The sequence below is a fragment of the Meriones unguiculatus genome, chromosome 4 (assembly GCF_030254825.1).
Source record: "Meriones unguiculatus strain TT.TT164.6M chromosome 4, Bangor_MerUng_6.1, whole genome shotgun sequence".
Taxonomy (NCBI): Eukaryota; Metazoa; Chordata; class Mammalia; order Rodentia; family Muridae; genus Meriones; species Meriones unguiculatus.
This window is the reverse complement of record NC_083352.1, coordinates 9,658,369-9,684,452: the sequence shown is the minus strand read 5'-3', so window position 1 is coordinate 9,684,452 and position 26,084 is coordinate 9,658,369. Positions and strand designations below refer to the sequence as shown.

Genomic DNA, 26,084 nt, shown 5'->3' with positions numbered 1-26,084 from the left:
AGCCATGGTCAGAGCCTCAGAAAGGCTGGCAGGAAACTAACTTGGGCTTCCTTTGTCTTTTCAGCCCTTCTGTTCCTTGGTGGTACCTGGGCCTCCTGGGGGTAAAGCAAGGTTCCACGTAGGAAGGACTGGGCCTCTTCCTGAAGGACGCTGGCGGCACCTGAGCTGGGGCTCCCAGCCTGCAAAACTACAAGTGGATGGCCTCTGCTCTTCCCCTGGGACCCAGGCTCAGGTACTGCCCCGGCAGCATGCAGGACTGAGGTGATTCGGAACTCCCATCAGGGGGACACCGTGGCTACGTGAACAGGCACCTCAGAGCTCAGGTGGAGGAGAGGCCTTTTGCCAGCAGTGTCGTGGTGGACAGTGACCGCCTCTCTGGACCTCAGCGCTCAGAGCTCAGGTGGAGGAGAGGCCTTTTGCCAGCAGTGTCGCGGTGGACAGTGACCGCCTCTCTGGACCTCAGCGCTCAGAGCTCAGGTGGAGGAGAGGCCTTTTGCCAGCCGTGTCGTGGTGGACAGTGACCGCCTCTCTGGACCTCAGCGCTCAGAGCTCAGGTGGAGGAGAGGCCTTTTGCCAGCCGTGTCGTGGTGGACAGTGACCGCCTCTCTGGACCTCAGCGCTCAGAGCTCAGGTGGAGGAGTGGCCTTTTGCCAGCAGTGTCGTGGTGGACAGTGACCGCCTCTCTGGACCTCAGCGCTCAGAGCTCAGGTGGAGGAGTGGCCTTTTGCCAGCAGTGTCGTGGTGGACAGTGACCGCCTCTCTGGACCTCAGCGCTCAAGAGCTCAGGTGGAGGAGTGGCCTTTTGCCAGCAGTGTCGTGGTGGACAGTGACCGCCTCTCTGGACCTCAGCGCTCAGAGCTCAGGTGGAGGAGAGGCCTTTTGCCAGCAGTGTCGCAGTGGACAGTGACCGCCTCTCTGGACCTCAGCGCTCAGAGCTCAGGTGGAGGAGAGGCCTTTTGCCAGCCAGGTCGCAGTGGACAGTGACCGCCTCTCTGGACCTCAGCGCTCAGAGCTCAGGTGGAGGAGAGGCCTTTTGCCAGCCAGGTCGCAGTGGACAGTGACCGCCTCTCTGGACCTCAGCCACCCTGCGGGAGCAACAGTGCCTGCTGAGGTGCCATCAGTGGGAAGAGAGCCATGTCACCCATATGCCTCACAGAAGACAACGGCAGCCAGTCACTAGCTGTGACGACAAAGGTGCCATAGCTAGGCAGGACATAGCTCTCTAGGCCAGTGATTCTCAACCTGTGGCTCATGACCTCTTTGGGGGTTGAATGACCTTTTCATGGGAGTTGGACAACATGGATATTTATATTATGATTCACAACAGTGGCAAACTTACAGTTACGAAGGAGCAACAAAAATTAGCTTGTGGTTGGGGGTCAGCACAACATGAGGGACTGTGTGAAAAGGTTGCAGCATGGAGCCACTGCTCTGGGCAATAAAGGCAGGGACTGCTGGTCACACCATCCCCTGAGCCTCCTCACTGGTCACACCATCCCCTGGGCCTCCTCACTGGTCACACCATCCCCTGGGCCTCCTCACTGGTCACTCTCCTCTCTGAGGTCCCAGGGAGAAGTTCTGCTCAGAAGAGATGTGTGTGGGGCAACCAGAAGCCACCTGAGCTCCTGAATGCCACTCAGCTGACACACATGAAGGCAGAGGACGTAACGTGAGGTCACGCCCCTAGTGGAAGCCGGAGAAAGTCAGATGAACTTTCCAGCTGCACCCTGGTCCTCTGGACATGGGGTGTTTCCAGACCCTCAAACAGTGAGCGCGGGGCTCACATGATCTGGCAGGGACTGGCACGTGCTTGGGTTCTGTAAACAGGTGTCGCTTTATTAAACTCCTGCCCAGTTAGAAACCACCAGGCTGGTGCCTCGACAAAGCAGACACAGGAGCTACAGGGTTTGCAGCTGAGCATCTTGGGGGCACAGAGGAAGGGCTTTCTTAGAAAGAAAGAAATAGGCATCATACATCCTGATAAAGTTAAAGTGCTATCAGTCAAAATATGCTGAGGCCGCCGCTCCACGGCAAGCAGAAGTCGCACATGATTTTCCAGAGCTGCCACCGTTTCAAAGGCGGTTTTGACAAAAATGAAATGTACTTTAATTGCACACTCCTGGGGAACGTTTTCGTGTCTGCCAATAGCGTGGCTAGCCGGTGCCTGGCCATCGTACCCACAAACAGTGCCGCGAGAACACTTGCGTGGGGTCACATCAGGCAGGCTGCTTGTCCTGGACCCCAGCAACTCAGGGTGGGTACTCTAGGTACAGCACCCCCTCACAGCCTGGAGGGGAGCAGTCCTCACTGCCTGCCCTGAAATTGACAGGGCACAGCTGGATGCTAGCCTGGCCACTTTGGTCAATTGGAAATAGCCCGAAGAGCCAGACACCTTATTCTGTCAATTGAGAAATATATCACTAAAAGTTTTCATTAAAAAAACAAAACAAAACAGGGGTTATTAGGCTCCTTGAGGGGTTTTGTTTTCAAAATACAAGCTTTCACGCCTCTACTGTGCCACGAGGGGTGGGCAAACTCTGATAAGACACAAAGAACCCTTTACCTTTCACCTTTTACCCTGTGTCCTTCCGATTCTTGCCACTAGAGGGCGGTGCGTGGCCACCGGCTTAAAATTCCACCTGCTAGGAAGTATTCATGAGCAAATACGAGCAAATCACATTTTCTTGGGTCAGTTCTTTGCAATGAAAGAGAACATGACTCCAAACAAGGCATGTCCACACCCACATAGGGGCCTTCTTAGTCATTCCTTTCAATGATCCAGACTGGCCTCCTTGGCAGCCTGCACGCCTAGCCACCATGGCTCCTTCCCTGACACTGCCCCCTGACAGACACAGGATGGTTGAGGCCAGACCAGAAGAAGATCATGATGGCAAAGACCTCCTGCGGACAAGCCACGGCCCCAGCGATACTTCATGGCTACTTTAGAATTAATACTAAAGAACAAGTTAGTATGCACCTAGGTCTAAGCTCATTCACATCCTCATCTGTTCACTATGTATGGAGCTCTGCAGAATCCTGGGCACTCGTCCACCGGCATCATCCACCTGGTCCCTGGGTTCTAGAGCCTCTTTTTCTGGGGCACCTGGCCGTTGGTCCGTTCTTGCCTGCTGCCCTTGGCTTCAGGCTGTGCGAAGTTCCAATCCACGGGATTGAGAAGCTGCTGAGTCTTTTTGTGTGTCCAGTAGGGGTTGATGATGAATGTGAGCAGGGCCAACCCGCAGAGGAACAGTGCAAAGTGAGGCAGGTACAGGCTGCTGACGAGGGCGTCCCAGTGCGTGAGGCTCACCCACCAGAGGTGGTAGGTGAGGATCATGCGGCAGTGAAACATGTGGATCATGAGCCACTGGTTGACCTTCCAGAACAGGGAGCCTGACCAGCCGGCCTGTGGACAGGGCAAGCACAGCGTCAGAACAGAACGTGAAATGGCAACTGCACCCTTTACGCACCATGAACTCAGTTCAAAGCAACGGGCCTCTTGCCAGCGTTTGATCTCCTGGGTTTAATTTTGAAGGGAGATGGGGGCCTGAGGAAGCACCTCATCAGTCCGGCCTGCCCTGCTTACTTCCTACCCCCCAAGGCACGACTCAAATCTTTTTATCTTGAATTAGCAAGGAGGGCCCCCACTTAACCAGCAGCAGCAGACACACAGCCTGGGGCAGTTTAGATGGAATGTGTGTCCTGGTTGCTTTAGGCGTTTCACCTCAGCCAGCCTTAGATAAAGAAGGCTAAAATGAACTAGCTGTAACACCATGCTCACAAATATCAGCAAATCACAGAAAAACACAGCGAAACACAGCGGTGAGTCTCAGCAGCTGAAGCTGAGCAGCACTTGATGCCTCACCATGGACACAAAGCCAAGCCCGGCTGCCCCACACAGACCCTGAATAACACCCCCCCACACTGGTGGCAGGTGCTTCGTGGCACCAGCCTTTGGGCACCCTCAGGCCACCAACCCCAGTGCAGATGAGGCTGCTGCCCCCTCTCAGGGTGAGGCTCTGCCCTGGATGGGCAGAACTTGGAAACTCAGTGGCTGGGTTTGGGGCTGCTGGACTCAGGGCCAGCTGGCGGGTCAGAAGCTAAAGGTGTGGCTACTGTTCTGGAGGCAGGGCCTCTGAGGTCGGAGGCAATGCTCACCTCCAGGCTGTCCAGGAGCCAACGTCTGAATTCAGTAAACCAACAAAAGAAAGCTGCTCTCACACTCCCATAAAGATACACGCATCTGATACCCCCGCCCCCCAGAGGGTAAGAGTCATGTATTTAAGAGATGACCTTTTGAATGTGCACAATACTACAAATACATCTCCTCAGAATGTTTTAAGTGACTCAGTCCTAAGAGCCACCAATCATTATTTTAACTTTAAGACTTAATTAAATCTAAGAAGCTGAGTGCTGGGTGGTGGCGGCACATGCCTTTAATCTCAGCACTCTGGAGGCAGAGGCAAGAGGATCTCTGTAAGTTCAAGGCCAGCCTGGTCTACAGATTGAGTTTTGGGACAGTCAGGTATACACAAAAAAAAAACCTGTCTCTAAAAAAACGAAGATAGATAGATAGATAGATACATACATACATATATACATACACACACACATATATTCATACATGATCGATTCATAGATGGATGATGTCTCACTGCACAGATCCTTCTGGCAGGTCCCAGTGACATTCAGCCTCTGTAGTATTGTATAAGGCACCCTGCTCTGCAGCCAAGCTCAGGACCCCCATTTCCCCTCAGGAAGCACCCACCTTCAGAAGCATCCAGGAGACGCAGGTGAAGGGCGTGCTCATCTCTAGGAGCAAAGTGGCCATGGCGAGATAGTGGCCAGCTCTGAGATTGACCATTGAGCCGAGAAACCCGAGAAAGGCGAAGAAGTGGTGGACGACCAGAAACAGGTCAAACGTCCAGAAGAACAGGTTGGACAGATGAACAGCCACATTCTCAAAGAAGAAGAACCCGGTGGCTGTGGTGATGTGAAACCAGCACCAGCTCTGCTGGCCGAGCGCCTTGTCGGCAGGGAGCACAGGGTCCCCCAGCAGGGCCCACAGGCCTGCAGTCGTGCTCTGGACGCCAAAGACAGCACGGGTAGCTGCCAGGTTCCAGAAGACCTTCTCTTTGGCTGCCAGGGAGCGGTAGGTAGCATTCAGGGAGGAGGACAGCTGGTGGCAGACCACGAAGACGCCCAGGTAGAAGACAAAGCCGGCCACCGCTAGGGTCGAGCGGACCTTCCAGGAAGTGTAGTCCAGGTCAAAAACACTCTCTGCCACTTCATGGCTGCCCGCAGGAGTCATGATCCTAATTGGGATGGCAGGGGCGTATCCGCGCCAACACCCGGCAGCTTGGCTTGACACCACGCCTCACTCTCAGTGGAGCTGTCTCTAGGGTCTTCGGGCATCCATCCGAAACCTGAAGAGGAAAGAAAATTCACCTTGTGCTGACTCAGAAGCAAAGGGAAGAAGAAAAACACCAGTTTCCCTCCCCCAAGAAGTCTACCCACCCCGCCCCCACCACAGGACAAAGGTGTGGGAAGTATGTTTTAAGCGCTCTACTGCCTGACTCTTAGGCTTACAAAGATACATAAACCCTGCAAGATACCTACAGACAGCAGAGAGGAAGAGACTAAGAGGAGCCCGAGACGCTCAGCCATGAAGGAAGGCTGATGCTAACTTGGACACAGGGCCAATCCTCTTCCCATAAAACTCCAGGCCGAGCCCTGGCCCTTGCAGCAGCCCGATGATAAACTACATGATCTGGAGGCCAAACAACGACACTGGACACATTCAGCTGAGGCCTTACCTCTAGGGTCTGTCCTTCACGTTCCATGCTTTGGAAAAGCTGTTAATAAAAGCAGCATGTTTACTTATGGTGTCAGGAACAATCCTGGTCCTGTGGCCTTAGGACATTTCCGGGACTCAGTTTCCTCAAGAGAGGAGCAGACCATGAGTACTGGGGAGTAGGAGACGCTGTGGGACTGAAGAAGGTCTGGTGCATGGTACAGGTTGAGGCTTGCTAATCTGGAGCATTCTAAGGGTTAACTACCTGAAAATGACTGTTAATTTGTTTTACAATTCAGATCCGTCATGTGCTCCTTCTCATGACTTTAGATCCTCTGTTAAGATTCTAATAGGGGGCTGGAGGGATGACTCAGGGGCTAAGAGCACTGTCTGCTCCTCCAGAGGTCCTGAGTTCAATTTCCAGCAACCACATGGTGGCTCATAACCATCCATCATGAGATCTGGTGCTTTCTTCTGGCATGCAGGTGTATATGCAGACAGAACATTGTATACATAATAAATAAATAAATCTTAAAAAAAAAAAAGACTCTAACATAGCTTCCAGAATGAGTCTGAACTACTGCCTGGGGACCCACCATTATTTGGGTATGACCCATGTCCTGTCCTGCCTCAAATTCTCCCTCACCTTGCTTTATGCTCTAGCTCCAAACTAAGGTCTCTCTGCAGATAGCCTCCTGCCCCTGGCCCCAACCAGCTTAAATCCATTTTCTTCAGATACCCTGTAGTCTATGGAGAATCACCACAAACTGGACCAAATGTCCTTGTAAAAGGCTTCAAACAAACTCACACGCCCTCTGGGACCAAACCTAAGCTGCACTCCAGTACTCCAGCCCGCATCACACCAGCCTGACCCCCTTTATAACTCCACTGCCTGGCACAATGGCTGGCACACAGTAGGCCCCCATGAAATACTTGCTGAATTCATATACAGATTCTAAACTGTGCTTGAATGGCAAAAGGTACCTAAACCGAATCTAGTGTATCTGAGAAACTGTAAAAGCGAGAGTCTCTCGAGAATGGAGGAAATTGTGAGACCCAGTGGGCCTTTCTCTTCCAGAACCAGTGTATCATTCCCAGACAGCCAGTCCCTTAGCAGACGGGACCAACACTGACCCTACTTCCTTGAGGGCAGGGTGCTTCCTCAAGCCTACTTTGAGAGACAGAGGCAGAATACCACAGGGTTGTGTACTCACCGCCTGACCCATGAGGCAGCCGGATGGAGTACCAGGAGTACTCCAATAGCTTTCTGTCTACACTAATCAACCCACTCTGTAGCCACAGAAGGCACCAGAACAGGCGGCTTGTGCTGAGCTTGGATGCTAGGGCTCATCCCAAGGGACACTGGGGCCATTACAGTCCTACTCTGGCAGTGGTCCTGTGATGGAGAACAGCAGCCTGAAGGTGCTGGTTTTCCCCTAACTTTAACACAGGACACAGCTGTGTGCACACAACTCTGATATCCACGTATCCCCTGCAATTCTGGCAGCCCTGTGTCGCTGTCCCCCATGCCAAGGTGCATTTCCGGGCACATGGAAATGCTCTCTGGAGATGACAACCTGGAGGCTGTTCTGTGCACAGTCTATACCTGTGGTTCATGCCTCTGCTTGTGGCAACACTAGTTTATTTCACATTTCCAATGATTACAGAAGTTATTCTCACTCACACAAAATTTAACACGCTCCCACGGGGCTGGGGCACTGGCCATGGTATGGCTCTGCATTTTTTTCCTTTCTTTTCTTGAGAATGAAACTGGCTTTGAACTTGTAATGCCCCCTACCTAGCTGAGCACTTTATACCTTCTAACCCAGCCACATTAAAGTCCAGCCTAGGGCGAGGAAGGGAGGCAGATCTTCCTTTCTAGATCTGGAGAAAAAAAGGGCCCCATCTTGCATTTGTCCACAAGTCATGAGACTGGGAGCAAGTTCCCATTTTGCTGTCATTGCACCACCACATCACAGATGTCGGCTCCTACTGGGCCTGGGTCTTGGCTGGGGCAGACCCCCCAACTCTGGAAATCTCTCGGAGGTCCACTTCCTAAATCAAGGCACAGTCTCCAGAAGGTTCTGGTTTAGTCAGAGTAGGAGGAACCCCAGAGCATCAGGGTCAAAGATGGCCCAGCCGAGTGGGTTCTCATAGCTTCCCTGAGCAGAGTGGCTGACCCTGGAAATGCAGGACAACAGAGCGAGCGTGAAGCACCCACCCCGTCGGGCACATCCAACTAGCCTGTTTCATCTCCACCAGAGAGAGAATGGTTCCAACTCTTCAAGGCACCCTCTAGAGCAAGGAGGGGCATCTCAACAAAGCACTGCCCGTCACTCAGTCACTGACACAGACACAGCCCAGCAGACCTCCTGGCCATCCCAGAACAGGTGCCAAATAGCTACAGAACCAATGGATTTTACAACAGAACACACACCACACTTCAACCCCCGTTAGCACTTCCCCATGCTGGGTCTGTGCTCGGAAGCTCCTGCTATGGGTGCCTCTATACAACAATGCACACAAAGCTCTAGGAAGCTTGTGTTGTCTTAGCAACTAACAGCACCCAATTGGCATCCTTCATCTGCAGAGGCGGCAGCAAGGCTGACTTCCCAGGCCATGAGAGTTGCAGGCCAGGTTCTGGCTGCAGCGAGCCTATCTGCTCTTGGGATCCACCCTGCCATTCCTCCCTGGAGTCCTGCTGGTCCCCCTACAGGGTCACAGCTGTGCCTGGTAGGCAGCAGATGGGTATGGGACCAGCTCACTTCTCCTTTCACATGTACTTCCACTCCTCAAAATGACCACATCTCTCTCACATTAGAAAGGCAAAAAAAAAGGGACACTGAGGTCACCATCAAACCCTTCTGCCTGCCTGCTTCACACCAAGCCCATATGCTTACCATCTAAAATACACTGCACAGTGGCCTGTCACTGCTCCCTGTTAACACATCAAAGCTGGCATGGGCTGCTATGCTCTCCCAGCATCCCTCAGTCCCTACTTGTTACAGGTCTTCCTGGCTGGCATGCCCTAACCCCTACTCCAAACTTCTCCAGCCCAGGGGCTGGGCTCCTCATCCCTATATAATCCAGCCATTTTGCCTACACCGGCCCTTTTGGGCATCTTGGTTTCCTGGTTCTCCCCTTTTCCCCTCTCCTCATATGTTCCAGCTCAGGGTAATGTTAAATCTGGACTCTCTTGGATGTCTCTGCCTCTGGGTGTGCTCTCCCTCATACCTACAACAAACCTTCTCTTCCACCTTACCTAGAACAGTCAGGTCCTCCCTTATTTTTTTTTTTCCACTCAACCATGAGATGCACCATTTGCCACTAATAGGGTGAGCCCAGGTGCTTCATAATCTCCAGTCAGGTGTTGCCTCTGGGGCCCTGTACACTTCCTTGATGTTTTCCCCCCTAAAACAGGGAACCATGGCCCAAAAGGCTGTGGTTTCACTGTGCCCCAGAACACCCATCGGTTCTGTGCCTAACACACTCAACGCAGCACTCCTACTGTTGCTCAAGCAGAAACCCTCCCACGCTGGCTGCCACTCTTCTCTGATACACTCAGTAGGGCATACCATTGCCAATGCAAGAGGGTTCTCCCAACACTGTCAGAATCACACACAAACAGGTGCTCAAAACATTTCCCCAACAGCAAAAGAAATACATGCTCAACCAAACTGAAAATAAAATAAGCCTGAAAATAGAGAAATGAAACCCTGTTATCCGCTGACAAGGTTAAAGCAACACCACAAGGCTCTGGCACTCGCTGAGTCAGGCTTTCTCTAGATAAAAACATTTCCTTGTTATTAACAAATAGGGGAAAATGCATGTAAGCTGTTTACTATTTCTTTGCCTTTAGCAACACATCAGTGTCCCTCACTAATCCTCTACCGGGGGGTTCTGGGAAGCTTAAAAAACACAGGATTGGGATGTGTGTTTATTTACCTATCCAGCATCTTCTGTCCCGAGTATCTGGGCAAAACTGTTCAGGGAGAACCTTCATGGGACCCAGAAGGGAGGCTCAATCTATGAGCACTGTTTCCATAACAACTAGAACTAGGAAACTCGGGCCAGTCTGATGGAACTGTGGAAGACCCAGTGGGTGTGGGGGCAAGTCATATTTTCACAATAATTTGACATTTCCTTAATCGTGACTTTTCCCAAATGCTCACACTCTTCCTGCAAAGATTTTAAGTAAAAGCAAAACAAAACACAGCAACAAGTCCAATGCCTAGCTACAGATTTCATACAAAAACACAGTAAGAAAATGAATAGTGGTGAATTCAAATAGTACTTTGCAACTGCCACCCCCTATCATTCAGGCAGACTCTTAAAGCCCTGTAAAACTCGGCAGGGATCCTTATCTGAGACACCACCCTAGCCCCAGGACAGCTGAGAGCCAGGTGTCACGCCTTATTCCCCCTCTCCTTCTCTACGTGCAGCCATCACCCAATCCCACCTCTGGGATCAGGCCAACAGCGCCTTTCCCCCTCTGGTCCCAGGATGATTCATCCTCCCCAGCCCCTAGCATTGTACTAACCTAGCCGAGCGTCCTGTCCCGCTTCGTCCCAGGCTGTTCCATCACTCTGCCGCCCCTGATACCGTGTTCTCTGGCGCCCCATGTCAACCAATCGCACCCATTCTGGCTCGTCACCCGCGCCCCCGCTGGTCCCACGACCTAGAGGCCAAAACCAAAGGGATGCCTCCTCCCCGAGTAGCCAGGCAATGACAGCCCCAATGCAGGCGAGTGTATATTGGGAGCGCTCCACGTCTCACCTGCATTCAGGTGAGCAGAAGCGGGGGCGCCGCCACTCAGCCCATCAGCTGCTCAGCCTCGCCATCCTAGGAGCTGCCGCGCCGCGGACACACCTCGTGACATGAGCCAGACAGGATGCTGGCGGGGGGTGGCACGGGAGACTCGGACCCCAAGCCCACTTGTGTGCCCGCCTCAGCTGGTGCCCGGCTTTCGGTCCACTCCTCCCTTAGCGTCGGAGACTCACCCACGACACTGTCGCGCGCTGAGCAAACACTACCCACTGCGCACGCGCACCTCTACAGACAACTGGCTTAGGCCCCGCCCCCGTGGGACACTACCAAAGAGGGCTCAGGGATGCGGGCTATACCACCCAGAGCCGCGGGGGCGCCCAGAGCGGGCGCTTCGCTAGATGTGACTGTCCTGGCTCAAGCTGGCGCTGGAACCTTGAAAAGGGGTATGGGAGGAGTCCGTGGGGGAATTCATCAAGAACCCCCGCTGACCCTCCCCTATTCTTCTGCGCAGACCTACCCCCAAGACCCTACCCATGTACACCCATCCCTTCCTACTTTCTCCGGCGCCTCATTCCCTAGCCTCTGACGCCCCAGCTCAGAAATGAAAAGCAAATGCCTGCGTCTCCCGGTTGGGGTTGCCCAACGTGGGCTAGCGCTCGGAGCTCCCGGCGACTGGCTGGAGCCGGCATACTGTGCTCAGGAGGACAGAATGGACCGGAGCGCGTCCCTCGTTACAGCGGCACTGTTTTCCAGGCGGTGGCACCTAGCTCCAGTCTGCCCAGGGGCAGTGTGGTATAGGGTCCCATAGGAAAAGGTGTAATCTCTTTTCGAGGGGCGTGTGCGGAGCTACCCTGTGCTCCTGCCAAGAGCTGAAGCTGGTTGGCCCTGGATCTCCAGAGCCAGCGTTACAGGAAGGCCAGGGACCTTCTGACCCTTGCCGTGCACCTACCACGACCAGGGTGGGTGGGGTCACGTAGGGTGGCAGAAGGTGAAGTAGAATCGATTCCCTCTCTCTGGGCAGCTAGAGAACCCGCAGCCACCTAGCATAACAGCCTGGCTCTGGAGTCACACAAGGCCTTAGCACACCTTGTGCAATGTCAGCCAGTTAGGTGCTTTCACATATCTGGCTCTTATCTAAACAGGGCAGTGGCCCACCCTACCCTGGATTGCAGACAGGTGGCCACAGAGCAGAGCCCTCCCCCAGAACCTTTAACACACTCTTTAAAGTAGGTAAACCAGACACCTACTTTAAAAGACCCTACGAGGAAAAGTCCCGTACATACCACAGTCCTGGTTCTCATTTTGTCTCTGAACACGCAGGAATTTCAGCATAGTTAACCAGGTTGCTTGCAAAGGACCTTTGAGAAACATCATGCACAAGATGGATAAAATGGCCAATGAACTGTGACTTGAGCCCCACGCCCCCATGGAAGTAAATGCCATCAAAACATCTGTTTATGGCAGAGATTTGCAGTGACACTTAATTTTTGCTATATTCCTGGTGTTTCATCAGTATTTGTTTCACTGCTGAGCTCGTGGTTGTTACCTCAGTTTGTGTCCTTCCTCTTTGTATTGGGAGAAATTTCGTAGTTACAAGACCACCCTGAGCTACACAAGACCCTGTGTTAAAATAACAAAAGAGTGAGCTGGGTGTTCGGGCATATTTTTGTAATCCTGACCCTTTGGGAAGTGGAGATAGGAGGGTCAGGAGTTAAAGATTATCTTCAGCTATACAGTTGATTTTAAGGCCAGCCTGGATTAGACCAGCCTTAAAACAACAAACAAACAAGATTCCAGTGTGACTCCTGTTCCTGCTGTATCACCTGCAGGTTTACAGCCTAGGCACTCCCTTCTGGCTGGCCAGCCTTGCTGGAAGCCTCCTCTCAGCACTCCTTAAGCCTCCTGTGAGTCAGGTGCCACACTGCTTACTCATCCTTTCAGATGTTCCAGCTGGGGGTTGGGATATGGGAGAGGAAGGGGAAGGGAGAAATGGTGTGGATTTACATTATCTCAAAAGAAAACAAAAAGACAATTTCTTCTACCTAATTCTTGATTCTGGACTGAAACATGACAGAGTTCTCAGAGGGGTATGTCTCTGGGTGAGAGAGAAAGAAAAATTTCTAGACTTGGGCCTATAGAGTCATTTCCCAGAGAGCAGCAGCATTCTTGGGAACAGGAGACAGAAGCTCTCATATCTAACCCATATGGCCTGTTATTATCAGCAAGCTCCTCTCCTCCTTATCCACCATGCACCCAATGTGCCTATGCCCTGTGTTGTGGTACAGGCTAGTGCATGCCATCTCTAGGCACAAACTGGCTGTCAGCCTGCCCCTTACAGGGAAGATACCCTTACAAATGGATGAGTGAAGCCAGGTGTGGTGGCACACCCCTGAGTCCCAGCACGCTCGAGGCAGAGGGAGGCAGATCTCTGTGAGTTTGAGGCCAACCTGGCCTACAAAGGGGGTCCAGGACAGCCAAACCTGCACGGAGAAACCATGTGCAGAAAAACAAGAAAAAGAAAAGAAAAAAAGGGGCTGGAGGGATGGCTCAGGGGTTAGGGGCACTGGCTGTTCTTCCAGAGAACCTGGGTTCAATTCCCAGCACCCACATGACAGTAACTCCTGTCACAACTGTAATTCCAGTTCTAGGTGATCTGACCTTCTCACATAAATATACACACATACCAATGTACGTGAAATAAAAAATAATAATTAAAAAAAGAAAAGGAAAAAAAAATGGACAACTAACGCAGAATAGAAAGGCAGGAAAGATCAAGAAGACAAGGAAGGGAAAGGGGTTCCTAACCTCAGAGTCAGGTGAATTCACTGTAAAGATTGCCTGCAACATACCTTTTTATTGCAAACAAGAATGTTAAGACAGCAACACTGTACTTCAGGGCATAAACGTGAGGGATCTCTGAGTTTAGCTTCGCTCCTCTCCCAGCAATAAACCTAGAGTTTGCTGGGCATTTCACAGACAGGATCATGAACTTTGTCCACCGTCAGGCATATGTCTTAACTCCCCGTATCCTAGTAAAGATCCCTTCCACCCTTGTGACCTATGTTCACACTTTGTCAGCTGTAATCCTGTTCACTGTTCTTCAAAATCCACAATATGACTTAGTTTTCTGAAGAAAAAAAAAAAAGTAAGTTCTTGGTCTCGGCTGTGTGCTGTTTCTTTCATAAGTGCTTGATTAACACTGGAGCTAAAACCTATGTGAAAGCATTTTTCTTAATAAGCCTGAAACCTGCTTTTCACTGACTTATAAGAAACTCTTTTTTTGTTGTTGTTGTTGACAGGCAGCACTGTCTCCAACCCCTTTCGAGTATGTACTCAGTCCACTGTTTCTGTTTTTGCCTGCATGTGTGACTATACACCACATGAATGCAATGCGTGAGGAGGCCAGAAGAAGTTGTTGGATCTAGAGTTACAGACTGCCGTGAGCTCTTTCTCTGGAAAAGCAGCCAGGGCCCTATAATCTGTATAACCATCAGGACAAACCTCCTGGCATCCAGGAGCTGATGAACCATAAACACGGTTGGGACCAGGTTTACAATGTGTTGAAGGAGCAGCAAAACGCTCCTCTTTGCACTGGGTGTTCCTCCTGGCACAGTCCAACCCAGTTTCCAGCAAGATCCTGTTATGTTCTTAAAGTCCTGACCTCCGGCCAGTTTAAGAATCCAATCAAGCTGGGTTTTTGTTTTTTTTTTTTTTTTAAATCCAGCCTTGCTTTCAGATGAGATTCCTGCAAAAAGGCGGCTTTATTATCACTTGGCTTGTCCCTATGGAGAAGCCTCTTGTAGATCACTGCCCTAACCTGGGTGTTCATTTCTTCTCCATAATTTCCCACTGCAGTCCCTCACCCTTTTCTCACTGAGTCCATTTTTATCCTTGAACCCCACTGCAGGGTAACATCCCTCATACAACAGGCCTTAGGGAGAGCCTGACTTATTGTCCCCCCCCCAAAAAAAAAAAACCCATATCTTTACCTAAAAACCTGTCTTCTGGAAAGCTGATGACTGCTGAGACACAGGGTGAAGTGCCTATGGCCGGAAGTGGACCTTTAGGCAGGACTTACTGGGAAGGTAACCTGCAGCACCAGGGCCTTCCTGAGCCAAACCTGTGATCACAGAGTTGCTGGTCTCTACAGTGAGAGAAGGAGTCCTCGCCTGACCCCAAACTCCCTGCCTTTTGCATGTCAGCCACATGGCATGGGCAGGGCTCATGGGAAGTAGGAAGTTAGTGGTTATAATCATCATAAACCTTGGTGGGCCAAAGATATTACCCTAGCAGTCAGCTACAGATACCTTGACAGTGATGTGAGCACTCACACAGCTCTCATAGGTGACTTAGTCCTGCAGGGACATGTGTCCATAGATAGGGGTTTTTCTTGGGAGGTAGGAGGTTCTGGTCTTAGGAAGGGAAGAAAGTACCAGAGGTCCGCCAGTGCCAAATAAATCCACAGCAGAAATTAATCACATGGAATGTCAACAGTTCGGAGGGTAAAAAGCCACATCCGGGAAGGAGAAACACCCCTACAACACATTTAGTGGGTAACGCTGGTCTAGCAGGAATCATGGGGTTGAGGGTGCCATCTCCACAGGGAAGCATTAGTGGAAGACATGGTGCTCTTCAGAACTGTCAGGGGAGAGCGCCATGCTTCCGTGGGAATTCTTATTAGGGGTGTTCTACAATCTAAGAAGAAACGGTGAGGAAGTGTGCTCTTCTCCCAGCAGGCTTTCCACTGCCCCACAAAGCTCTGTGCTATATTTCCTGGGAGGATGCCATCCAGGACTGGACTCAGGTAACAGAGAGGGTTTTGGTTTTGTTATACTCCCACCCCCCATGTGTGTATGTGTGTGTGTGTGTGTGTGTGTGTTTGGGGGGATGTTCACACTCTTACACAAGTGCATGTGGAGGTCAGAAGACAACATTGACAATGTCATTGTTCCCCAGATGCCTTCCACCTTATATTTGAAACTGGTTCCCCTTGGACTGGATGTTTGCTATGAAGGCTGGGCTAGCGGCCAGTGAGTCGGCCGTCCTCCAGTCTCTGCTTCCCATGTAGTTATTGCTGAGATGAAGGGATATGCACCACCATGTCTGGCTTTTAACATGGGTCCTACAGATGCAGACTCATCTCATGTGTTCTGTGAACCCACCGCTTTACTGACTCAGCCAACTCCTCAGCCAGACCTCCAGGAGCTCAGACAACCTCTGCCTTCTTTTTCTATCTCTGATTTTCTACCTCATCTTTTCTTCACCAACCTTTTCCTTCTCTACATTTTCCTTTCCTTCCTTTCATGATGCTGGAGATCTACTTAAGTCTTTTTATGGTAGCTAAACATGCTCAGTCGCTTTTCCAGCCACAGAAAAATACACTATTTTCTTTTTCCAAAGATAGATTTCATGTTTCCCAGGCTGCCTTCAAATCCTCGGGCTCCATAAATCACTCTACATTTTTGTGTATCAGCCTCTGGAGTAGCTGTGACTACAGAAACACTCCAAACCTTGTCAGATTTAGGACAACATTGTTTTAATGCCTGTACACAACCACCTTGATTTGCTTTTAATTCCAGTTACTATTTTAGGAACAACTTAACAGATGCAAAGCTTGCCTCCCCTCCTAGATAATGCAAAATATAAAGTGAATCACATATAAGGCCATATAACATTAAGTGAATTACAATATAATAACTCTAATGTTTCACAAGTTAGACTGTAATCAAATAGGCAAGTACAAGAAACAGTAACAGAGGCCCTGAAAAACAGAAATCTTCCTGGAAATACTATAATAGCTTAGATGGACATAATGTAGCTAGGATGTTTGCCGAATGTTTAAAGGCTACCTGAAAAGTTAGAACTGGGATGAATAGTGCTGGGGGGTGGGGGGAGTAGAGTTGGCTTAGCTTCCCATTTGATCTGCAGTATAAACAGAAGAGGCAGCCTCTTACCTCAGGCCTGTTTTCCCTCAGCCTTCCCCAATCTTTTAACAGCCCATCCATTTACACACAGTATTCTGAATTCTAAAGGAAGTGGTGTCTGTAACACACAACAGTCCATCCAACTGTAAAAATCAACTTACAAAAAGATAATACGTCTAAATGGAAAAATAGAGGCAGCATCTCAGGGGGTGTGGGTCAACTTGACTTTCAAGGAAAACGATAGGAGGATTCCAAAAAGAGGAGACAAGACCCTGAGGATAGAGGCTGTAGAACAGTCTCCGTTTCTCACCTACAGTCTCAATAAAAGCACCCAAGACTCCGACTCCCCAACTCCCTGCCTAGATGGGGTTTGAGATGGAACAACCTACTTCCTTCTCAAGACTGAACTTGAATAAACTCCCTTCCTTCCTTCCCCCAAAGTATTTCCAGGTTTTGAGGCAGTGAGCAGGGAAAAATCCTTAAGCTCTCCTAACAGGAGATACAGGAATACACTGTTTCTTCTGTTTGCTAATTGCCAAACTGAAAACTTACCTAAAGGTTTTATTTCCAGTTTTTCATCGCAGGAACTTGCCTTGTCTTCAGATTTGTAACTGGGGAATCAACCTGGGAACAGCTGAACCAAAGCCACCAACAAACCAGGAAACAATCCCCAAAGTGGTGAAGGGACAAGGCTCCATGTATCCTCCCAACCACCAGGAATCAGGACATTTCCTGACTCCTCTGGAGGCTGAGAGATGAGGCAGGCAAGGTAATTTTAATAATGGCTTTGTAGGCAGGAATTCATCAGGAATGAGGCCTAAGTCACCTCATGAGCAGGCATCATAGGATGTCTCATAGGAAGCAGGCCTGCTACCAAGGGATACAGTCATTATTCCCCACCTGCTGCCTGCCCTCATGGCAGCAGCCAGCCCCAGCCCGGTTGTCAGACCTGTTTTGTCAGTTGGTTAAAGTAGAGCATGCCGATCCGGTGGATGATCCAGCATCCTGTCAGACCTGTGTGGGCAAGCTGCCTCCTCAAGCAGGTCACCCAGTTGCTGAAGAGGTTGATCTACACAGCCCAGCTGGTAATACAACCAGCTGCCAACGTCTAAGCACACGGGAACAGAATTCTTGTCAATATGTAATTTGGCTTTTTTTTCCTCCAGAAATTAACAAAATGGTTTGTGTTGATAACAACCAAGGGATAGGCAGTTAATACTTTGTAGAAAACAGCATGATGACTCAACAGAAGCCATTCTCTGTTTTAGGCTCTCTCTCTCTCTCTCTCTCTCTCTCTCTCGTTTATTTAGTTTTGTTTTTTTTCAGCCAAGGTATCTCTGTGTAGCCCTGGCTGTCCTAGAACTCTCTGTAGACCAGGCTGGCAGCAAACTCACCAAGATCCACCTGAGTCTGGCTTCCAAGTGCTGGATTACAGGCATGCACCACTCCCCCACCCCCTTAGGCTCGGTTTTAGGCTTTATGTTCGTGTGATATTTACACACGCACTGTGGTTCAGTTGCTCTGTTGTATGTGAATTCAGACATCCTTGGGGCCTGGCTACCCGCCCAGGTTCACAGATGTGGGAAGATAGCCAAGGGCTTTCCATGGGCACATGACTGATTGCAGTGGCCTAGTAGGCTCCACTGCTGGGAGACACTAGCTCCTCCTCCTGCCCCAGCTCTCTAGCTCCACCTCTGACTGCATCCTTAGGTGCTGGCCCCTCTTTGCTTCCAACTATTTTCTTCCAGAGATGTCACTTCAAGGGTCCTTGTGACCTGCTTGGAATCGAACCTGGCTCCTCTGGAAGAGCAGCAAGTGCTCTTAATCACTAAGCTGTATCTTCAGCCCCTGCACTAATCTTTTAAAGGACCCGTTTGCTGAAGCCAGCCACATGGCTAGGGCCTCAGTGGAGGGAAGGGACACCGTCAAAAGATGGCTGCTCAGTCCAGCACCGTCAAAGGATGGCTGCTAGACTCCAGGTGCCACATGGCCAATACGATGAGCCCAGGCTACAAGCGCGGTGTGTATCCCCAAACTCATGAAATCCTCACCGGCAAGTTGAGATCCTAAGGGGTATTATTATTATCATCATCATCATTTTTTTTTCTAAGACTGTATAATGAGCTGTGGCTGTCCCGAAACTCACTTTGCAGACCAGGCTGGCCTCTAACTCATAGAAATCCACTGCCTCTGGGGTGCTGGGATTAGAGGTGTGCGCCACCACACCCAGCTTACTGAGGGGTCTTTAGGAAGCTCTAAGGTCAGAAAGGTACAGCTCCGTGTTGTGCTTACAGTTCTTGTGAAAAGAACCAGGAAAGATCTTTGCCCGTTCACTGTGTAGGGACACAAGGAGGAGACATCTGACCAGGAAACGGCTGTCAGCAGGGACAGAGTCGGCCATGCCCAGCTCTGGGAGGCCCAGTCCCGGAACTGTGAAGCAAATGCTTGGTGCATAATCTACCAGCGAGTTAATTTCACCTGGCTGACACCTGCCTGTTTTCAGGGGGTCCCGGCCTTTTCCTACCACGCTCTAGGAATGTAACAGATTTGTGGCTCCAGAAGGGCCTAGAGGGGAGGGGCTATGTTTGGCAACCCTATATTATGACATGAAAGACGAGATCATACTGCTGAGAGCTAAGCAAGAAGGTAAACTAGTCCTGGGCTGGGTGGAATTTCCACTGTGAGTGTGTGTGAGCATGTATGTACATATGTCTAAGTGTGAACCTGAACATAGAGAACTGTATGAGGGCGTTAATGTCATAGTGAGCCTGTATATATGTCTGAGACTTTCAGCTCATGTTTGAAGGTGTTTTAAAGTGTGTGAATGAGTGTGTTTAAAGTGTGTTTTAAAGTGTGATAATGTTAGAGTATGAGTACATGTGTGTCTGAGGGTATGGGGGGGTGAGGGGTGTGTGTGAGAGAGGGAGAGGTGGGCAGGTGAGGTGTGTTTGAGAGAGGGTGTGTGACTATGAAAGCGTAGGAATGAAAGGGTGCGAACATGTGTGTGGCAACAGATTTGGCCCTGTGACATCCAGTTCAGAGGCCTCTATGGGAATGTTGCTCATTCTGGTTCTCACTTCCTTTTGCTGTGGTTTGGATGTGGTTTGAGTGTCCCTCGGGAGCCCCAGGCTTTATTTTACCCTACATCAGGAGGTGCTGAGAGGATAGCCGTCTAATTAAAATATCATATGCTGGAGCACAGACAAGGCTTCCAGTGAGCGATTAGAATTAGAAGGGGTTGTCAGAGTGAGCTGCTGGTTAACTCCAGCTGGCCTCTGAAAGCACAGGAAATGGGCCTGAAGAGACACTCCCATGAAGGTTTCCTGCCTCTTACCGAGTGACCCCTTGAGCTGCCTGGAGGCTTTACCAGCTTCTCTGGAAGCCACCGTCTGATGCAGCTCCAGATCTCACAAGCACTGTGACCCCAGATGAATTTCTTTTCATAAAAATGTACTCAGTGTGTGGAGCCGTGCTGCCCCACAGAACACAGAAGAACACACTGTTCCTTTAAACTGTGGTTGATGACGATTGATGACTCCAGCGGGGAGTCTGGGCCCAGCACTCAGTGCTGTGCGGTGCGGGTTTGGTTGCTGAACATCTGAGGACAGAGGGTGTGTCCCATGGCTGTGTCAGTACTGTGGCTGTGTCAGTACTGCTGGCACCTGCCTCAGGACACTGGGTAGGAGTGAGGCTCAGACGGCCCTCCCTCTGAGCATCCAGAGGGCAGCACAATTTGGTCCCAGAATTCTAGTGTCCAGCACTAAGAAAGAATGCCACTGTTGTTTCAAGCCACCCAGTGCATGGCACTTTGTCACCAATTCAGTCCCTAAAGAGAGGATTGTGGAGAGATATCCGCAGAACTCTTATATGGATGGCACACAGCCCAGGCCCTTGTTCCACTTCTGACTTCAACACAGTGCAGCTGTGCTTGCTTCCTCATTTCAGAGGTGTGGAGTTGAGTGTGGTGGAATAGGACTACAAACCCAGCACTTGGGTCAGGAGGATCAGAGGTTGAAAGCCATTCCTGATAAATAGCAAGTTCAAGAGAGGCCTATGTTACACCGGACCCTGTCTCAACAAACAAACACAGGGCTAGGATCTAGCTCAGTGGTAGAATGCTTACCTGTTGTGTAGGAGTCTGTGGTTTAATCCCAACCACTATTAAAACACACATACACAATCTGCAGGATGGTCCCAGCTCTTGACAGAAAGCTGAGTGAGAAGTGTCAGCTGAGACTAAGACTTTGAGTCCAGCACAGTGTTGGGAAGAAGCAAAAGAAACTTAGACTTTAAGAACCACCATGTCATTTTCAGATTCCATTTAATCACAGGGAGAAACTAAGTTCAAGGTTCTAGGCCCTAGGGGGTCTGGGGACTAAACAGTTGTCTGAGTCCAGCCATCTCAAGAACAGCTCCACCTTGCTGGAAGGGTCAGACTAAGCCCAAGTTCCCGGGTCCAGGAACCTACTCCTATCCTGATGAAAACTCTTGCTCAACCTCTTATGTCAAAATATGACTGGATAATGATACAGCTCTCCTTGGCTTTGTAGTTTCGTCCTTTAAAACTTCTGTTCATCATCCCTTCAGGGTTGCAGTCCTGTGGCCCTGCTCAATCAGTAGTGGCTTGATTACAATACGTCTGTTATCTGCACTGATGGTGTTTAAGTTACACTGGATTTAAGTGGACCCTACAATGTTTGTTGCATTGGCTGCGAATTCAATCACTCTACCCAGGTCCCTGGTTTGTAGTCATCCACATTTGGGAACTTCATTTTGAAGTCTGAAACCTGTAACCTGTTTTGGGGATCCCCACTGGTAAGTCTGACTCTGGTCTGTTCTATGGCACCAATCTGAAAAATGAAAGACTTACTGGACACAGTAAGTCTCCTAAAGTAAGAGTTGGTCAAGAGACATCCTTCTTCTTCTCTGGTTTCCATTGGGACACCACCTTGTTCTGGCTCTGATTCCCACTGGTGAGATATCTGGTTCTCTTCCCTCTCCTCCCCAACTCTGTTGCATGTCCTTGGGGCCTCAGTCTGTCCACGTCTGTAGCTTTGTTTACTTGTTTAATTATTGCTATGCGCTTCAGCCCCTCCTCTCCCGGAAGAAGGGTTTCTCTGTGTAGCCTTGGCTGTCCTGGACTTGCTGATCAGGCTCGCTGTGAACTCAAAGTGATCCCCCTTCCTCTGCCTCCCTGAGTGCTGGGAATAAAGGCATGGACAAGCATACATGGCTGCTCTGTGTTTCATATTCAGAAGAAAGGGCCATCTGCTGGCTGTTTACCCCTTGACATAGTCTTAATGTATTTAAAAGATTTTTCAGAATAAAAGCAGCTGAATTGGGGGCCACAAAGACTGATAAACTGTGCTCTTAGAACCCTGCACCTACAGAGAGAAGCCTAACCTTGTTGGAGAAGCCCCACCTCTGGCCCGGATCAAGCTGGCAGCAAGCCAGGGGATGCCTGATGTGCACAAGCTGCTCTCAAAGGGGTACCAGCAGCTTCTCAGCTTCTCTGGTAAGAAGAAATCCTGCTACAAAACCTCTGTGCCCATGAGGATTGGATTCAGCCTGTAGCAAGGTGCTCCTCCCTTGCAATCACAGCTGGAGGAAGTAAGGAAAGTTTTGTCTATTTTAAATATATAAATGTATGTGGCCACTACATGTTTGATTCTGACTGGTCTTAAATGTATGAATTTACTATGTTCTGTATATCTTGGTTATAGATTGTTGGCTTATAAAATATTGGATAGGGTTAAAAATCTGTAACATCTGTAATAAAACATTAGCTTAAACTCACAGCTCAGAGTTGGAGCCATTCTGGGCATCGACAAATGGCATGAGCCAACCAAAGAAATAGGTCTCCAAATTGGGATAAGATTTTACATAATTTCTATCCTGCATTAAAAACCAGGTTTATAAAAAAATAGGATTTAAAACTATGCTTGACTAATGAGATATTAAAGCTGCATCTTTGTATTTTCATATACAAGAACTTCATAACATCAAAATAACGCATTTGGTATTGATTTTAGAGACATCAAGTTGTTTACACTCTTAAAATTTGGTTTTGTCTTCTAAAAATTATGGTTACACTCTGTGACTTCACTCTTAAAAAAAGTACTTTATTTTGATATTGCAAAAACAGCTTTTAAAAAATATTTAAATTTAAAAGGCTATAGGACATTTGAAAATTATCAGATGTTTTATTATAATGTCTTTATTAATAGATGATCTTGATGAATAGCTAAATTAAAAAAAAAACCTAAAAAATAGGGTCACGACCAAGCACCACAGACTAAAGAATTCCTCTCTTATGATGCAATAATACAATGACCTTAGGCAGTCTGACAAAGAACTTGAAACAGTTTCTCAACCTATGGGTCATGACCCTTTGGGGTTCAAAGGACCTTTTTACAGGGATAACCTAGGGTTTCCTGCAAATTGGATGTTTATTTTATGATTGATGTCAGCACCACAACAGCATACTTAAACTTTCCCCATCTCAAAAAATCATATACACATATATATTTCTCTATATGTACACACACACACACACACATACGCATGCATGTGCACACAATGTTTGTAGATATAAGCATAGATGATTGATATAGCTATATATAAGTAATACAAATGGTAGATTCAGTACAAATTATGGGTATATATGATACGGACAGAACACATATGTATAACTGGTGTTCCCACCTGTGGGAACACAGGGATGGAAGCCTCCTATTTCTCTCCCCAGAATGCCCCAGTCCTTTCCTGTTTCCAGGCTGGCACTGAGAGCACGGCCTTCATGCAGTGAGTGTTGATCACATGCATTCAGGAGTTCCAGGCCTCACAAATGAAGCCCGACCCCCCACCCCAGCTCACCTCACCAGTACTGTGGTGCCAAACATCTGATGCTGGTGCCTTTCCGGATGTTCCCTTCCCGTCCGGAAATCCCATGGCCCTCCTGCTCTCGTCCACCAAATTTACATGGCAGCGTTTGAGTCAGCACTTGCCCCAAGTCACTGAAGTCAGACTGCTGAGCTTGTCCACCCCCAGCCCATGGAAGTTTCACCTCACTGTCCATGTGTCTCTCTGTCTTGCCCCCAGTAGCTTTCTCTGGGTTACAACCGTTACTCATGTCACTTGCTTCCCTCATAGCCCTGCCTGGGTTCCCAATCAAAAATCTACACATTTTCTGCGTGATGACAATTGAGAGTTAATGCCAAAACCACCATTAAGGAGCCAAATAAGATGCAGGGGCTGAGAACTGATGGTGACTATTGATGGTACCTGCTTCTAGGAGTCCCCTGTCCCAATTATTTTCCTGCCAAGTGGTTTGCACACAGGATTTAACTTACAAGGCCTTTCAAGACAGGCTGTCTAGAATCTGAGTAACATTTCAGAGACAGACTCGGGGACCCTGGAGCCCTTGTCTATTCTTCAGTTATCTTAACTATGCACTTCACTCAAGAATTTAGTTACTTCCTTATTAACCTTCTACCCACTCTTTTGAAGGAACTGCAACAAAGATTGAGGAACCAGTCTTCTGTAACTGGAGGGACTGCCATCAAATGCTCAGGGAGGGCAGGTCAGGGTGGTGGTGTTCTCATCCCTTCTCTGTGAGATACACTGAGATTCAAGACTTAAAGTGCGTCCCCACCTTCCCCAGCAATGCTTAGTTGCTGAGTCCCAGGGGTACCAGGAGTTCCAGGGAAATCGAATACCTTACCAAGTCATGCTCTGTGTCGAGAAGTCCCTGGTGAGAACACTGTGTGTAATTAGGAATCCTCTACTACCACTGACCTTATTTCTTTTTTCTTTTCTTTTAAAGTAATTTATTATTTATTATTTCTTTTATGTACATTGGTGTTCTGCCTGCATGTATGTCTGTGTGAGGGTGTCAGATCCCGGGGAACTAAAATTGCAGACAGTTGTGAGCTGCCATGTGGTGCTGGGAATTGAACTGGCATCCTTTTGAAGAACGCTCGGTTAATAAGGTCTTATTTTTATTTTATTGAATAAGGTATTATTTCAGTTGGACCCTTTCCAAATGAGGTACAGTGGCTAGGTCTCAAAAAACTAAAAACACAAAAACAAAAAACTTATTTAACCCTTTGTCATCTTGATACACAAACACATCACTCTTAAACTCTAACCTTTCCTTTTTTGTTTGTACCCATGTTGCCATGTTAATTTTATTTTATTTTGTTTCATTTTTATTTTGAGACAGAGTTTCTCTGTGTAGCCTTGGGTGTCTTGGACTCACTCTGTACAAGACTGGCCTTGAACTCCCAGAGATCTGCCTGTCTCTGCCTCCCTGAGTGCTGGGATGAAGGCGTGTGCCATCACCGCAGGCTGCCATGTTAAGTTTAATATCACAGTGTAAAACGTTGCATCACTTTAAAACTATCACAGCCTAAAAAAAAAAACAAACACTTTAAAGTTCATTTAAAAAAATTGAAGTTCTTTAAAAATTCAAGAACTCTTGACTGTGGGCTCCTATAAAATAAAAGCTAAATACTTCGTATTCTAAGGAAGAACCAGGGCACCGTTACAATCAAATCAAAGCAGAACTACCACGCAGCAGCGTAAAGCAACTCCTCTAGCTCAAAGCTCCACATTGATGACTCACTCAAGTCCTTCGGGGCTCCAAAGTTCTTGGATGAGTCTGCCTCTCAGGCTTTGCTATTCACAGCACGTGCAGCTCCTCCCACAGATTCAGGCTGGCTCCACCCCGGAGCTGCTAACCACAGTGGCTGTCCCACTGTTTTTGCATATGTGTGGGTCTCCACCGCAACTGAAGTTGTACCTTCATCAATGACCTCCTGGCCTCTCATGGTGCCAAGCCTCAGCTGCTCACCATGACCCCTGACACTCCTCAGCTTTCGTGCCACCAAAACCAGCACTAGTGCTACATGGGAGATTATTACACATTGCCACGTTTGGCTGCCAGTTTGAGATGAAGCAATGGTCACCCATGGACCACAGCTTTCTGTGTGCTGACCCTGAGGATATATTTCCTACATTCCAACTCAGTGATACTGGTCTCTTGTTAATCATAGCTGATTCACCAACCCCAGATAACTAGCACTGATTGTCCCATTAAAGCAAAGATTCCCCCCATTGATTTTTTTTTTTTTTAATCCAAAATACCACTTGAACAGCCATGGCAGAGCCTTTGTTTCCTTCTGAAACAAGCCAGGCCTCTTACATCAGTATTTCTTTTAGACCTATCTTCCAAATTCCCAAAACAGCTCATTAAGCCCTTGGCACTCAATGGCTTTTCCAGCCCAAAGCTCTAAATACTTCCTTAGTTACTGCCCCTTCCCCCCAAAAAAAGCCTATCATGGTCAGGTCTATTGCAGCAATATCCATGCTTTGTTACCAACTCCTATCCTAGTTTGCTTTCTGTTGCTGTGATAAAACAATGACCAAAAATCAACTTGGGGAAGATAGGGGTCATTTCAACTTACAACTCGCAGGTTACACTTCATCACTGAGGGAAGGCTGGCTGGAACTCAAGCAGGAACCTTAGGCAGGGGCTGAAGCAGAGAGTGTGAAATGAGTGCTGCTTACTGGCTTAGTCCTCATGGCTGGCTCAGCCTGGT

General features: G+C 48.9%; 1 protein-coding gene across 5 annotated transcripts; it reads right to left on the bottom strand.

Annotated features, from left to right (window-relative positions):
• Positions 1–1,815: 1,815 nt before the first annotated feature.
• Positions 1,816–26,079, bottom strand: Cln8 (CLN8 transmembrane ER and ERGIC protein). Of its 5 annotated transcripts, XM_021633595.2 has the most exons (4): positions 10,568–10,865; positions 5,814–5,852; positions 4,766–5,423; positions 1,816–3,403 (listed from the first exon to the last, which is right to left on the bottom strand). In XM_021633595.2, exons 3-4 carry the CDS (start codon positions 5,306–5,308, stop codon positions 3,080–3,082), a joined length of 867 nt encoding a protein of 288 aa, XP_021489270.1. In that variant the 5' UTR covers positions 5,309–5,423; positions 5,814–5,852; positions 10,568–10,865; the 3' UTR covers positions 1,816–3,079. The 5 variants fall into 5 exon arrangements, with proteins under 5 accessions (XP_021489270.1, XP_021489275.1, XP_021489271.1 ...); XM_021633600.2 differs by lacking the exons at positions 5,814–5,852; positions 10,568–10,865 and adding an exon at positions 25,950–26,079; XM_021633596.2 differs by lacking the exons at positions 5,814–5,852; positions 10,568–10,865 and adding an exon at positions 17,035–17,181.
• Between the last annotated feature and the right edge of the window lie 5 nt (positions 26,080–26,084).